The 13321-nt window shown below is 36.1% G+C and overlaps 1 protein-coding gene across 1 annotated transcript; it reads left to right on the top strand.

Annotated features, from left to right (window-relative positions):
- LOC5578698 (endocuticle structural glycoprotein SgAbd-5) lies at nucleotides 1–485 on the top strand. The gene has a single exon (XM_001657048.2). The coding sequence runs from the start codon at nucleotides 74–76 to the stop codon at nucleotides 389–391; it is 318 nt and encodes a 105-aa protein (XP_001657098.2). The 5' UTR covers nucleotides 1–73; the 3' UTR covers nucleotides 392–485.
- The last annotated feature ends 12836 nt before the right edge of the window (nucleotides 486–13321 follow it).

Raw genomic sequence — 13321 nt, 5'->3', positions numbered from 1 at the left:
TTCTGCGTCTTCTAGTTGAATTAACTGCAACTGTAAAGTCTAGTTTCGCGAAGAAGCTTCTACGCTTTTGAAAATGAAATCCACCATCGTTGCTTTCGTCGCGATCTTCGCCTTGGCTTTGGCCGTTCCGGTTCCGGATAAGGATGCGCAAACTCTGCGGTTCGATAATGACCACAAGGGAATCGATGGTTACAACTTCGAGGTCGAAACCAGCAACGGAATCCGTCAGCAAGAACAGGCTGAGCTGAGGAGTTTCGGAGATGACAACGCTGCAATTGTGGTGCGCGGATCTTACTCGTTCACTGCCGACGATGGGCAGGTCTACACCGTGAACTACATTGCCGATGAGAACGGATTCCAGCCGGAAGCCCCACATTTGCCAAAGGCTTAAGAGTTTTTTTTTTTGATGATGGTTTGGAACGATGATTAAAAGAGTGTTGAATGTTAAAGATTACTTGTTGGCAGAAATATAGAAATTGTGATTTAAAAAACTTTGTTTGTGTAATGTTCTTGATGGTGCTAGTGCTATTTTTACTGCTGTATCGAAAATACTTCATAATCTGAGTGTAATGCCAAGTTCTTAGTTGAACCAAATCCGCAGTGTGTTTGTTGATCCTTTTTTTCTATTTCGTCTGATTCCAGCACAAGATATAGGAAAAAATCAAGATTCTTGGTCCGGAGCCCTCACATTTCAGGATTAGAATTTTGCTTCAAAATTCTTCAGATGGTTTCACAATGTCGATTTTTCAAAGCATGCTAAACCATTATTGAACCCCAACGGTGATTAAATTTTTATTTTTCATTTTTCAGCAGGAACAATATTAAAGCATTGAACCATTTAATGAAGAACTTATACAATTTTGCTCTTCACCTACTAAACTCTTGGTTAGTCGTCCGTAATGTAACAGAAGGATTATTCAAATTATTTTACAATATTCGTCCGGTTTTGACAAAATCTACAAAAAAATTGTAGCAAAAAAGAAACCATGCCAAAAATCGAAGGAATTTTCGTCTAGTTACAAAATGTTACAAAACATTTCGATGGTAATTAAGTGAGAAAGTAATTCGACAACATAATCTTACAAAAAAATAGGTTTATTTATATTGATCGTGTAGTACTTGTATGTTTGCAAAAAAATCATGATGTAACGAATTGTCACCATGGTTAAAAATGTCCACCATTGTTCTTAAATGTTCTGGTATAATTTAAGTGAGGAGCAGCAGATGTGGAAAAAAAGGATGTCTATAAGTAATTGTTGTACAAGTGTACCTTGAGTTAGTGGAACCTCGATTTGATGTACATTTCACCTTGATTTTATCCAAATCCAAATTACATGTTTTATTTTATGATGTTTACAAATGTTAGCGGTTTTTAATCAATTTTCCATCTTATTTTTAAGAGCACAAAGCTAAAGAACCAGACAAACTGTTCACGCTGAAAATTTGATCGGTTGATGAGCACTAGCAGTGATCTGAAAAATTACTGCAATAATAGCTTTATTAGATTGTGTGAAAACTTCGAAGAACTTACCCAGTAAACACAGCATCGTATATGATGGGATATAAGAGTACAGATGTGGAGGCGATATACGTACATCTTGCACAGAGCCTTATGGCGCATGTACGTATATCGCCTCCACATTTGTACTCTTATGCGCTATCGTATACGAGTTTGTGTTTACTGGGTATGAGGCAGATCGGACTTCGGATATTGAGATATATCTTCACAATGCGACTACTCGGCGTGGAGTTACGAATAAGAATCAATTTTATTTTACTTGACACTTAAGAACTAAGTTTTGAGTTCAACAGAAAATAGGGAGTAGGTAGGTTAAACAAGAATGGCAGTTGTTTGGTAAACTACTCGAGTCTTGCATATGCGTGTAATTTATTGCGCGCATATGGAAGCACTTTGAGAAGGTTATGGAAACAAGGAAAAGGTTTCGTTACTGACTGCATGTTTTGGTAGGTAAAGAATTTAGATAGAGGTTTCGGGTTTTTTGTGTCACGCTGAGAAAGTGTTTAATTTATGAGGGAAAATTATATTGTTTTATGATGAAGCCCAAGAAATGTTGAAACGAGATTTGTGGGAGAACTGTGCCACGACACTTATGACATTCTACTCAAGATATTACACGAGGTACGATTATAAAAACTGCTATAGTAATATTTGGATGTGTTGCTGCAGAAATTCCTTTAGATATTTATGGAGGACTTAATGCGGAATCCTTGGTCAATCCTTTTGAAAGGATAACCTCTGAAAGTTCTTATTACATATCCTGGAATAATTCTTGGAAGCAATCCTGGATGAATTCTTGAAGCAATACATTGGTATATAACTGGACATATCAGCAAGGATCTCATCGAAAAATTCTTACCATGCTTATTTAAAACATGTGTTGTATGTAACCTCGGTCAGACCGTGATTTTCATTGTTCCGTCATGCGAATGTTAACTAGAATTATTGCGACAAAATTATTGTAAAATATCAAATGAGTTCCACTCGGTTATGCCTGATGACGTCTGAGTTTTTATTGAGCTTGATTGGCCTCGAGTTGTTGCTACTCCAGTATCGCCAGTTCAGCTGCACTTACACAAGGAACCAACCAGATGACTGCTAGGAATTAATAGACAACAGTGTATAAGTGCTGGTGATCTTCTATTTTTAGGCGACAATGGTGCCTGCCACGTCATAATGTAGACCAATGAGGGGAAGGGGAAGGATATGATGATGCATTCAATTGGCTCCCACGGTAGACCATATATACCACTGCATCTACGCCAGTTCATGCGGGAAGGGTGAAGGGGTGGGGTAATTTTCTTGGCAGAGAGGCTTGCTGGTTTGGTTAGCAGACTGCCTATGAATCAGACGGAAGGAAAGGCGTGCTATAATGATGAAAGAATGGAAGCGCAGGAAAACGGTTTATTTCTGTCCATCTTGGGTTCTAGCAAATGCTATGAACTGTGGATAGATCAACTGTGATATCTTGAGAGTTGTAGATAGAAGCAAGTGAAAAAAGGGACAGGCCTGGGATTGAACCCATGACCTTCTGCTTATGAAGCAGAAGCGGTAGCCATTTGACCACTAACCCCGTCTTATATAAAAAATAGGGTGCAGAGCTACTTGGGCACATCCATGTTTTACTTTGGAATGCGTGGATTTTCTAGTATCCGGCTCTCTACATGATAAACAAAACCAAAGATTTTTGTATTATTTTTACATAAAATTCGATTTAATTTTGAATGATTGAATGGATTTGAACCAAAATGTCCTCTAAGTCATGGTATACTTGTACTGAGAAGTGCATTGTTTTTATTTTAGACGGTGGTTCTGTTTTGGGAGTTGATTGCTGTCTCCGAATGCTTAAGCTTATCCTAGGGATGGTACACAAATTATGTCACGCTAAATTTCAACTTTTTTGACCCCCTTCCCCCCCTTTTTCACGTTTTTTGTATGAGTCCTCCGAAATTTTTGTAAGGCTTGTCAGGCTTGGCTTGACCCCCTCCCCCCTCGAAGCGTGACGTAATTTGTGCATGACCCCCTAGTTGCAAACCTATTTTTTTCTCAAGCGTTCTTTAACCTTTACGTTACCGAACCCAACAAGGCATTTTCATATAGCTGCCATATTTGAAACCACCCTCAGTTGACTTTAAAAAGGTACCAGTTGTTTGTCATAAATGGTCAATGCTGAATTCAGAATCATGCCGGAGCTATTCCTGGTTGTACTAGGGTCACGAGGCTGCCAAATTTTGGAAATGTGATTTTTGTTTTAGTTATTACAGTTGAAACAACAAAGCTTTTATGTTTAACGTTAGATAATGATAGATTGTTATCATTTTTTTTTTTTTTTTTGAATAAGTGGACCGTTCCGGAACACCGAAGCCGGTTCCTCCAGGAGACATTTCCGTTTTTTATCCAAAACATACCGTGCGACGCAACGTCTCAATCTTTATGAATTCGGGAGAAGTTGTCAATAAAAGAAGAAAAAACTTGGTACGAACAGATGTGGCCACTCCAGAGCTCCGGTAACAGGAACGAGGGCCTGTTTGGGGACATTTCAGTTTTATGTCCGAAACATACCGTGCAACATCTCAATCTTCGACAATTCGGAAGAACATGCCAATAAATGAAGAATAAACTAAATATCAATAGATTAGGCTACTCCAGGACACCTGACACAGGTTCCGCTAGGGCCTCTTTGGAGACATTTCCGTTTTTTGACCAAAACATACAGTGCGACGTCTCAATCTTCATGAATTCAACAAATTTGAATTTTTAAATTGTGCAAACTAGAGCTAATGCTCCTAAGTGGAGTATTGGAAAAGCTTTCTGTGCGTCATTTAATGAAAAGGACGTAAAGAAAATAGGCTTCTCAATTCCTTCAACTAAATGTGCCATAACTTCTCCGAGACCATAGCCTGACGTGTCAGATGCTACCACTATGGTTTATTTATCATAAAATTCTGAAAAATCTGAATCAAGTAGTGAAGTTTTACTTTTTTTCAAATGCTGCTTGACAAACATCTTTCCATTCAAATTGAATACCCTTTTCTAGTAATTTACACAAGCTATACGGTTTGGATGACATTTTAGGGATAAACTTATGATAATAATTCATTGATCTCAAAAACGATTTCAGTTCTGTTGTATTTCTGAGCACTTTTGTACTTTGAATGGTATCAATTTTGTCTGGGCAAGGCTTTAAACCTTCCTCGCCAACAATGTGACCCAAAAATTTCAACCCCGTAAAAAACTTACACTTCTCCCAACTAATTTTTATGTTTGCTTCTGAAAGTTTTTCAAGAACTATTATAAGTTTCTTTTAACATTCCTCTAGGTCTTTACCTGCAATTAAAACATCATCAATCCCTCTCAATACTTGGTCCATTGTTTGATTGATGCGCCAGTAGAGGCACCTTGCGGTAATCTATGATACTTGTAAAGGCCTTTAAGGGTATTTGTTACCACAAATTTCTCAGATTTCTTAGATAAGGCCAATTGTGTGTATACTCCTTCCAAGTCCAATGAACAAAAATATTTATATCCGCCAATTCTGCAAATACATCTTGCGTGGTCGGAAGAGGATAAGTAGGGTGATGTGCTAGTATCCATCGTATTAAGCATTGATCAGTGAGAACTGCAATTTTCCCAGTATTGTAGTGAATGATGCTGATACAAACCGATGCCAAATAATTCTTTCTCAAAACGGCTTAAGCATTGTACAATAAGATTTTGATAAATCTTGATATCTTTTTGGAAAAAAATGCAAAGAAAACGCATCTTGCCGTATTCTCAATCCGTCGTATCGTTTTCATTTCTGTCGCAATCAGTTTCTAGAATCGTCTCACAACTTACGGCTCTCTGTGATATAGTGAGTGGTCAAAACACAACATATCAACGCTCTAATAAAATGTTTTACTAGAATATAAAGATCTACGGGCATCTCTCTCCATTCCTTCAGCATGATGGAATATACTGATTTCCTTTAAAGTTCATTGTTCGTCATCAAAATTCAGCCCAAACTTATGAACACAATTCCTTTTGACCGAACAATTATGGCATTTGCTCACAGTGCAGCTATAACAACACAATCAAAGGAACCGTATTTTTACGTTGAGCATCGCGCACACATTGATGCGCACAAGCTTTTTTTTCTCAGTACGACGGATTGAATTTTGTTTACATTCTCAATTATACGCGGTCGTTTAAGAAATTTCAAAAAATTTGTGAGTTATAGAACTTTTATGGCGTGTGATTGGAATGAAATCCTTCAGTGAAGGAGTACGAAAGTTTTCCATAGTGAAAATAAGTGCCCGACGAAGTAAGTCACACAGGGGGGTGGAAAGAAACTTGTATCATAAAGTGGTGTGACTGGTGTCGATCGCTTAGCATTTCTCTCAAATCGTATTCGTCCATGCGATTCCGGTAAAAAAAGGGCAAAGTGGATAATGGATTTGAAGTTATTCAACGAAATAAAGTAGTTTTATTGCATTTTTGGTGTAGAAGTGTACAAACCGTAACAGCTTTCACAAAATTACACTTGAAAAATGAATCTATGTTGCAGGTATGTTGGAACATCGTACGCTTTCTTAAATATCGGTGTGTCATTCTTCAAGACCAATTAGGCCTCAAAAAGTCTTTCTTGAAAACTGTACTAAATTTTTGCCATATTTCTTCAACTAAGTTCACATTTTTAAGCTCTGTCATATTGTTTATCACAGACATATTGGAAAAATATTGCCTCCTACCCGGAAAAAATATCCAACCATGGTCGGCCAAAAAGTGGAAAGCAATCATTAGAACAATCTAAAACAAACAATTTCAATTGCGCCTTCTTTTTCTTTCTGGTGTTACGTCCCCACTGGGACAGAGCCTGCTTCTCAGCTTAGTGTTCTTATGAGCACTTCCACAGTTATTAACTGAGAGCTTTCTGTGCCAATTGACCATTTTTGCATGTGTATATCGTGTGGCAGGTACGATGATACTCTATGCCCTGGGAAGTCGAGAAAATTTCCTTTACGAAAAGATACTCGACCGCTGGGATTCGAACCCACGACCCTCAGCTTGGTCATGCTGAATAGCTGCGCGTTTACCGCTACGGCTATCTGGGCCCTCTCAATTGCGCCTTAATTCCTTTATATCTGACCGCCACTGTAGCTCCTCCTTCTATTTCTAATTTTGACCCATTCGCGACTATCACTTGTTTCGTACATTTTTGTAGGGTTTTTTTTTTCAAAATACGCAAGATATTGACCTTTACCTATTACGGAAACCGCCGAACCATAGTCTACGTCCATTGTAACTGATTTACGATCAACAGTCGATTCTATCAGGCATGGTTCGCTAATTCTATTTATAGACGACACCAACATACAAGATAATTCTCCCTAAACATTAATAAAGGACCTACATTCCCGTGCATAAGTTTGGGTTCACCCCTTGAAAAACATACAAAAGTGTTCAGTCCATATATCTGTGATTTCACGTCCAATTGAAACTCTCTAAGCCGCATTCGAAAGACAAAGAGTTATTCTTACTTCGAATGTATTTTTCCAAATACATTTTTTGAATTTTATATACTAATTTTTTTCTTAAAGTTGTGACATTTTTCGAAAAAAAACACACACTGAAAAAACATAGTTAAATTCCTCAGCATTGGATCGACCAGAATTATAAAACAAGGTGTCATTAGAATCGTAATCTTATATTCTTTGAAGAGCAAAAGTTTGGGTTCACACGCAAATCATTTTTGTCGATATCGCTGCCATTTAAAAAAAACGTGTTTCATGGAAAATGTCACAACTTTAAGTAGAAAATTAGTATGCAAAATTCAAAAAATGTATTTGAAAAAATACATACAAAGTAAGAATAACTCTTTGTCTTTCGAATGCGGCTTAGAAAGTTTCAATTGGAGGTGTTATCACAGAGATATGAACTTAACACTTTTGTATGTTTTTGAGGGGGGGAACCCAAACTTTTGCACGGGAGTGTATGTACAAATGAGAGATTCTCTTCTCTTTCGCTCTCTTTCGATTATAACATTGGAATACTAGAGCTTTTGGGAAGTTTTTCACTATGGACCGAAAGGCACTTACCTTGACTAGCGTTCTATACAAAAAACGCAACAGAAGAGGTTAATGTGACTCAATTATTGGTTGAAGAAAAATAAACAAAGAGAGCTTCTCAATGTTAGATAGGTCCTTTAGAAACGTTGCGCGAGAATTCACCTGTGTCATTATTGTTGCTCTCATTCTCACAGTCGGAGTCGTTGGTAGTCATCATGCTTAACAACTGATTTAAGAGTCTATCCCTTCGTAGATTTTTGAAGCCTTAATCATTTTCTTTTGATATGCCTTTTGGCATCGCAAAAATCACATATATAGCCTGAATAATCAGGTTGGTTTTTCTTGTATTTTTCTTTCTGGGGAAAATTTCCCCAAATCTTATCTCTAATAGAAGAATTGTCAGCCAGATAATTTCGGCTTTGTCCCTAATCTGGTTTTGACCGGACCTCGCATTGAAGCCACTTGCTCATTCTCACGATTTGCAATAGCAAAAGTCGTCAATAATTTGTTTATGGCTTGCTCAATAGTGTTTACACCAAATGTTCTGCGATTCGCCCCCGCCATTTATCAAGTAGTAATATTTTTTCACTAAAGCCTCAAATGTCCGTAATATGAATCAAAACGGTAGGTTGCATCGAACGATTATCCCTCTAATTTTCGTCATTTGCACTCGCGTAATTCTGCCGTAATTGGCCACTTGCACAAAACTTTTTATTCTTGTCGCCAACTTTCAAGTTTTTATAGTAGTTTTAGTTAACTTACAATAGAACTTTTTCGGGTTTGGGTAGTAAAAGGGAATAACGTGCTTCTAGGTTGAGCGCCAGATCAAAAGTGATCAGACGACGATTTATTTTGTTTTATCACCGTCAGGTACCGTTTTGATTCATATAACGGACATTTAAGGCTAAGTAGCCCGTCATTCGTTTTGGCAACAATCATGACTTTTCAGCCTGCATTTCAAAGTGATAAAACTCTGTCTTGATAGGTTATTATGACTTGAAAAAGTATCACTGTACGCGCTAACATGCATAAAGTATGCCGATACTTTTTCAGCTGTGTCAGTGCAAAACCAACTGATTTTCTTTGATTCGAAATCGTGAGATGAATTAGCAACAATCATCAACGACGCGTACAAATTTCAATGACGGCCTACTTCGCCTTAAGGCCTTAGTGAAGTAAACTCATTATAGAGCATACACAGAGCGTTATCGAGCGTCGGAAACTGTTAACTTCCGAATGTTGCTTTAAGAATACGCTTCCACAACTTGAATAATTTGAAATAAATCGAAATGTGTGGATTTTTCATGATTTTTATTCCGAACGCTTCCTCAATGTTGCGTCATATTCCGGACACTTTGATTCGCATTTCGGACAACTATTGGAAATCATTAAAACAAAAGCCATATGATCAATTGAAGTCGTCAAGCTACTGAGGAGACATCTTTATGCAGTTTGTATAGATTTTTTTGGAAAAAGCTTATTAGAACGAGCCTCGAAAGTGATAACTTTTGAACGGCAAAAATTGAAACATATCATATGAAATGTTTGCCATACAAAGTAGAGTGTCCGGAATTTGAAGCTGTCCGTAATATGATTCAAAACGGTATCACTTGAAAGTATAACTCAAAAGAACGATAACCGACGTTAAGAAAACAGAATCTATTGATTGGAAAATTAGAAATACCCTTGTTATCAATAATTGGTTCAGATGATATTCTTAAAGAACAGCAATGATTTCAAAAAAGGAAAAATCACAGATGAGAAAGGAGAAGTTTGTGGTGATGTTAGCAAGTAAGTACATAATAATCTCTTCAACGGTACATTTTGTGACTGTGTCTAATGCAAAAATGTATCAAATCTACACTGCAAATTCAAAATTGCATCAATATAGAGAACCAAAAAAATATGTGTAAGTTTTTTTTTAATGTTCGGCGTTTAGTCAGAGTGGACCAAGTGACATATATCATATTTAAAAAAAAATGGGCTTAAAGTTTAACGCTTTGTAATTTTTAAAGTTGTTAAAATCTTAGTTCAATATCTCTACAAATCTTTCAGTTACTTTCAAAAAATATTATGTGAAGTGAATATCATGAAAAATCATAATCCAAACCTCTGATAGAACGATTTTTCGATGTACGCATAGTCTACTCGGTCCACTCTGACTGACCGCCGTTCAGTGAGTTGGTTCGCTCTGACTGAACAATTTCTAGGGAAATAACAATCATTAAATGCTTGCATGGTCAAACTGGGTGCATATCTCTCTATCTCAGATTATCAAGACCCTTCGACACAAGTATCGTTAATTCAATTCGTAATTCGTAATCAGTGACATTACGATAGCTTGAAAATGAGGGATTTGCAGGGTCAGGGAATTGAAGACCATAAATATTCAAATATGTGATTCTTCAGAGTGGACCAAATGAAAATCTTGAGTACCGACCAAATTATATTGGTCCAATAAGCGGGTTCAAGGACATCTCTTACACACACCATAAACTTCTATCAAACTCTGAAATCGACTCAAAAATGCAATAATCAATCAGTTTATTGTTTTTCAACACTTGGTCAAAAATTGTTGCTATTTCTGACTATCCATCCAAATAAAGTAAATGGTCAAAAATTAAAATCAAATGCATCGAATTAAGTAATATTTGTAAATTTTCATTGATGGATGAGTAGAAGAATCATTCGATGTCGAAAAATCTGACAAAACTCTTGAAATGTTTTTCATTTCTTCACCATTCCTCACCATTTTCACTGTTATGGTAATAACCGCTTGGTCCACTCTGACTGCATACTTTTATCGATTTTTATTGACCAATCAAAGTAAATTTATTACATATCTCTCACAGTTTACAGCATTTATCAAATCTGATCAAAGTGAAATGGAGGTAAGGTAATTTTGCATCTAAAGAAATAATAATCCAAGTTTTGTACTTGGCCCCTCTGACTTAACGCCGACTTATTTGATCTTGAAAATTAAATGTGAGGCTTCATTATGAATTTACCTCAAAATCAGGTAAAGCAATCGCTTTCATCACATTTAAAGCAATGGTTGGTATATTTGCATCATCGAATGGCGAACAAAGGGTTTATGGGCAAAAGGTCGAAAATTATTTGCTTGGTGGGAATGTTTTCCTTCTTTGAAAGGAGATGTTCGACTTTTGTCCTTATATTTTGTTCTTCGACCTTTTGTCCTTTCGACCTTTTGTCTTTTGACCACCTGTCCTGTCGACCTTTTGTCTTTCGACCTTTCGTCATAGATTCCTATTACAAGTAAAGTTAAACAAAGTATAAGACTCTTTTCGATAGCTGATCCGTCTCAACATTCGACATATTATCCTATCATACTTTTGTCCGTTCGACCTTTTTCCATTTCACGTTTTATCCATTCGAAGTTTTGTTCATTCGACCTTTTGTCAATTCGATCTTCTGTCCATTCGACCTTATGTCCTTCAACCTTTTGTTCTTCAACCTTCTCTGCCCATAACTGCAAATTTGTAACATTCGACAGAAGTAGGCATTGAGTTAATGGAACAAGTGTGCATTTTATGACAGTATGGGATGAAATGCTTCAGCAAAGTTGTAGACCATTCAATTTCAAGCAATTTTTCCCCAAACATTTTTTTTGTATCTCTTAAATTGACCGATTTAGAGCTTTTTTCCTACGGTGACATAGGGTGGTCCGAAAAAAACTGGTTTTCTGGCTCTAGAGTTTTCAATTCAAATTTCTCATCAAAGTAGTCTATGCAACACTTTTAAAGCTTTGTAAAATGCGTAATTTGGTGAGTGAAGAAACTCGCTATCTCCTTCCACTTAGGAGTTATTGTTGTTTTTCTCTCAAAAATATGCCTACTTTGATTGTGAATATCTCTGATTGGGGCAAATATAAAAAATATCTTTTGACGGCGTTCAAAAGACAAAATAAAATTGTATATTATATAAAAAAAATTACAGATGTGTTATTTTTGTAACTCTATTAAAACGTCTTGAAAGTCAAATATTTTTTATCACAAAAACTTTAATAACTTTTGAACTAAAATAGATATCAACAATCTTTTTGCATGAAAATTTGCGTTTTGTTAAGTTGATAGACGACTTTGACGAGAAAATAATATTAAAAAAACTCGAGTTGAAAAACTTATTTTTGTTGGACCACCCTGCGATGATTTAAAAAAATGCTCTAGATTGGTCAAATTTTGAGCTACAGAAAAACCTTTTTGGCAAAGTTGATCAAAATTTCAAGTTCTACCGCTTTGCCAAAGACCATATATCAGTATTTTTGCAAATAAAAAAGTTGATTATATGAAATGTGTGATATTGTGGACCACCCTAGTTTCAAATGACACAGTATGAAAGCTTACATTTTTAGAAACAATTTTGTTAAAGATCATTTTTGTCTAAAATTTCATTTTCATGCTCAAAATGCAAAATAATAAAGAAATACATACTATAAAAATCTTCAAAATAGTTTAAGAGCCCTATCTTTCTTATTTCAGATTTCTCGTCAAAGCGGTCTATGAACGACTTTAAGAATTTAACAAAACGCAAATTTTCATGCAAAAATATTGATGATATCTATTTTAGTTCAAAAGTTATTAAAGTTTTTCTGCTTAAAATCCTTTGCTTTACAAGGCATTTTATTAGAGTTACAAAAATAACACATCTGTAATTTTTTGATATAATACACAATTTTATTTTGTCTTTTGAATGCCATCAAAAGATATTTTTTATGTATGCCCCAATCAGAGATATTCACAATCAAAGTAGGCATGTTTATGAGATAAAAAACAATACAGTCGGATTCCGCCCGCTAGACAGTTAAGAAATCGGAATTTGTTTGCATCAAATAATCAACGAACTAACTATGCAAAATTCGGCCCAATGAATCGAATGATGTCTCTTTATAATCAGCATTGCACAGAAATTGATCTGACCATGTCGCGAACAAAGCTAAGACAACATTTTAATTCCTTAAGATATAATACAACATATAATTAAGCAAATGTGTAGTCTACTATTGATTGACGAAATAAATAAATAATTCTAAGCTCAGTGTCATATTTGACAAAATTCACAAGTAGAAAATGTGTCTTCAAAATTATGTTTCTAGCAAAGTAGAACATCTAATATTGGACGATTGAGTTCAGTTTTTAATTTAATTAAAAAATAATAGGATGCCTTCACAGGGATCTACAGGAACCCGCCTAAAATGCTCAGGAGGATTTCACCTAGGATCTCGATGAGAATTGGCATATGCCCAAAAGTTTGCTGGGAACTGTGATGATATCGCTAAGAATTTCAATACTCCGCTCTGATATTGTTGAAAATAGTCAAGACTTCGATGGGGATTCATAAAAGACTGTTAGGCCTCATAGGCTACTGTGAGTTATCCCAGTTTTGCTGGGAACCTATTCACAATGCTAAGGATTTCACAAGAAATACTCAAAATCCAAAGTATCCCGCTAAAAAATCATAGGATGCCCTAAAAACTCCCAAGAGTTTGCTAGGAATCATCAGAATTTACGAAGCATCCACAATCCCAATTATACATCAACCTCAGGATCCTATAGAAAATTCCTAATGTCAGCTTAGAGTCCCCATATCCTGCTCAGTATCCTCAACAATCCACTGGACATTATCAGAAGCCCACTAGAAAGACCTATGATTCTGTAAAAGTTATCACAGTCCTAGCCTGAGTACTACTTCTATAGAATGTTGGACCGTGCATAAAATGCAAAGTGTCCACAATCTT

Source organism: Aedes aegypti, chromosome 2, assembly GCF_002204515.2.
Source record: "Aedes aegypti strain LVP_AGWG chromosome 2, AaegL5.0 Primary Assembly, whole genome shotgun sequence".
Taxonomy (NCBI): Eukaryota; Metazoa; Arthropoda; class Insecta; order Diptera; family Culicidae; genus Aedes; species Aedes aegypti.
The sequence above is the reverse complement of the archived record's forward strand: the minus strand, read 5'-3'. Positions and strand labels throughout refer to the sequence as shown.

Excerpts from the sequence above, each read along its gene's own strand:
- LOC5578698 (XM_001657048.2), top strand. The coding sequence starts at position 74 with ATGAAATCCACCATCGTTGCTTTCGTCGCGATCTTCGCCTTGGCTTTG.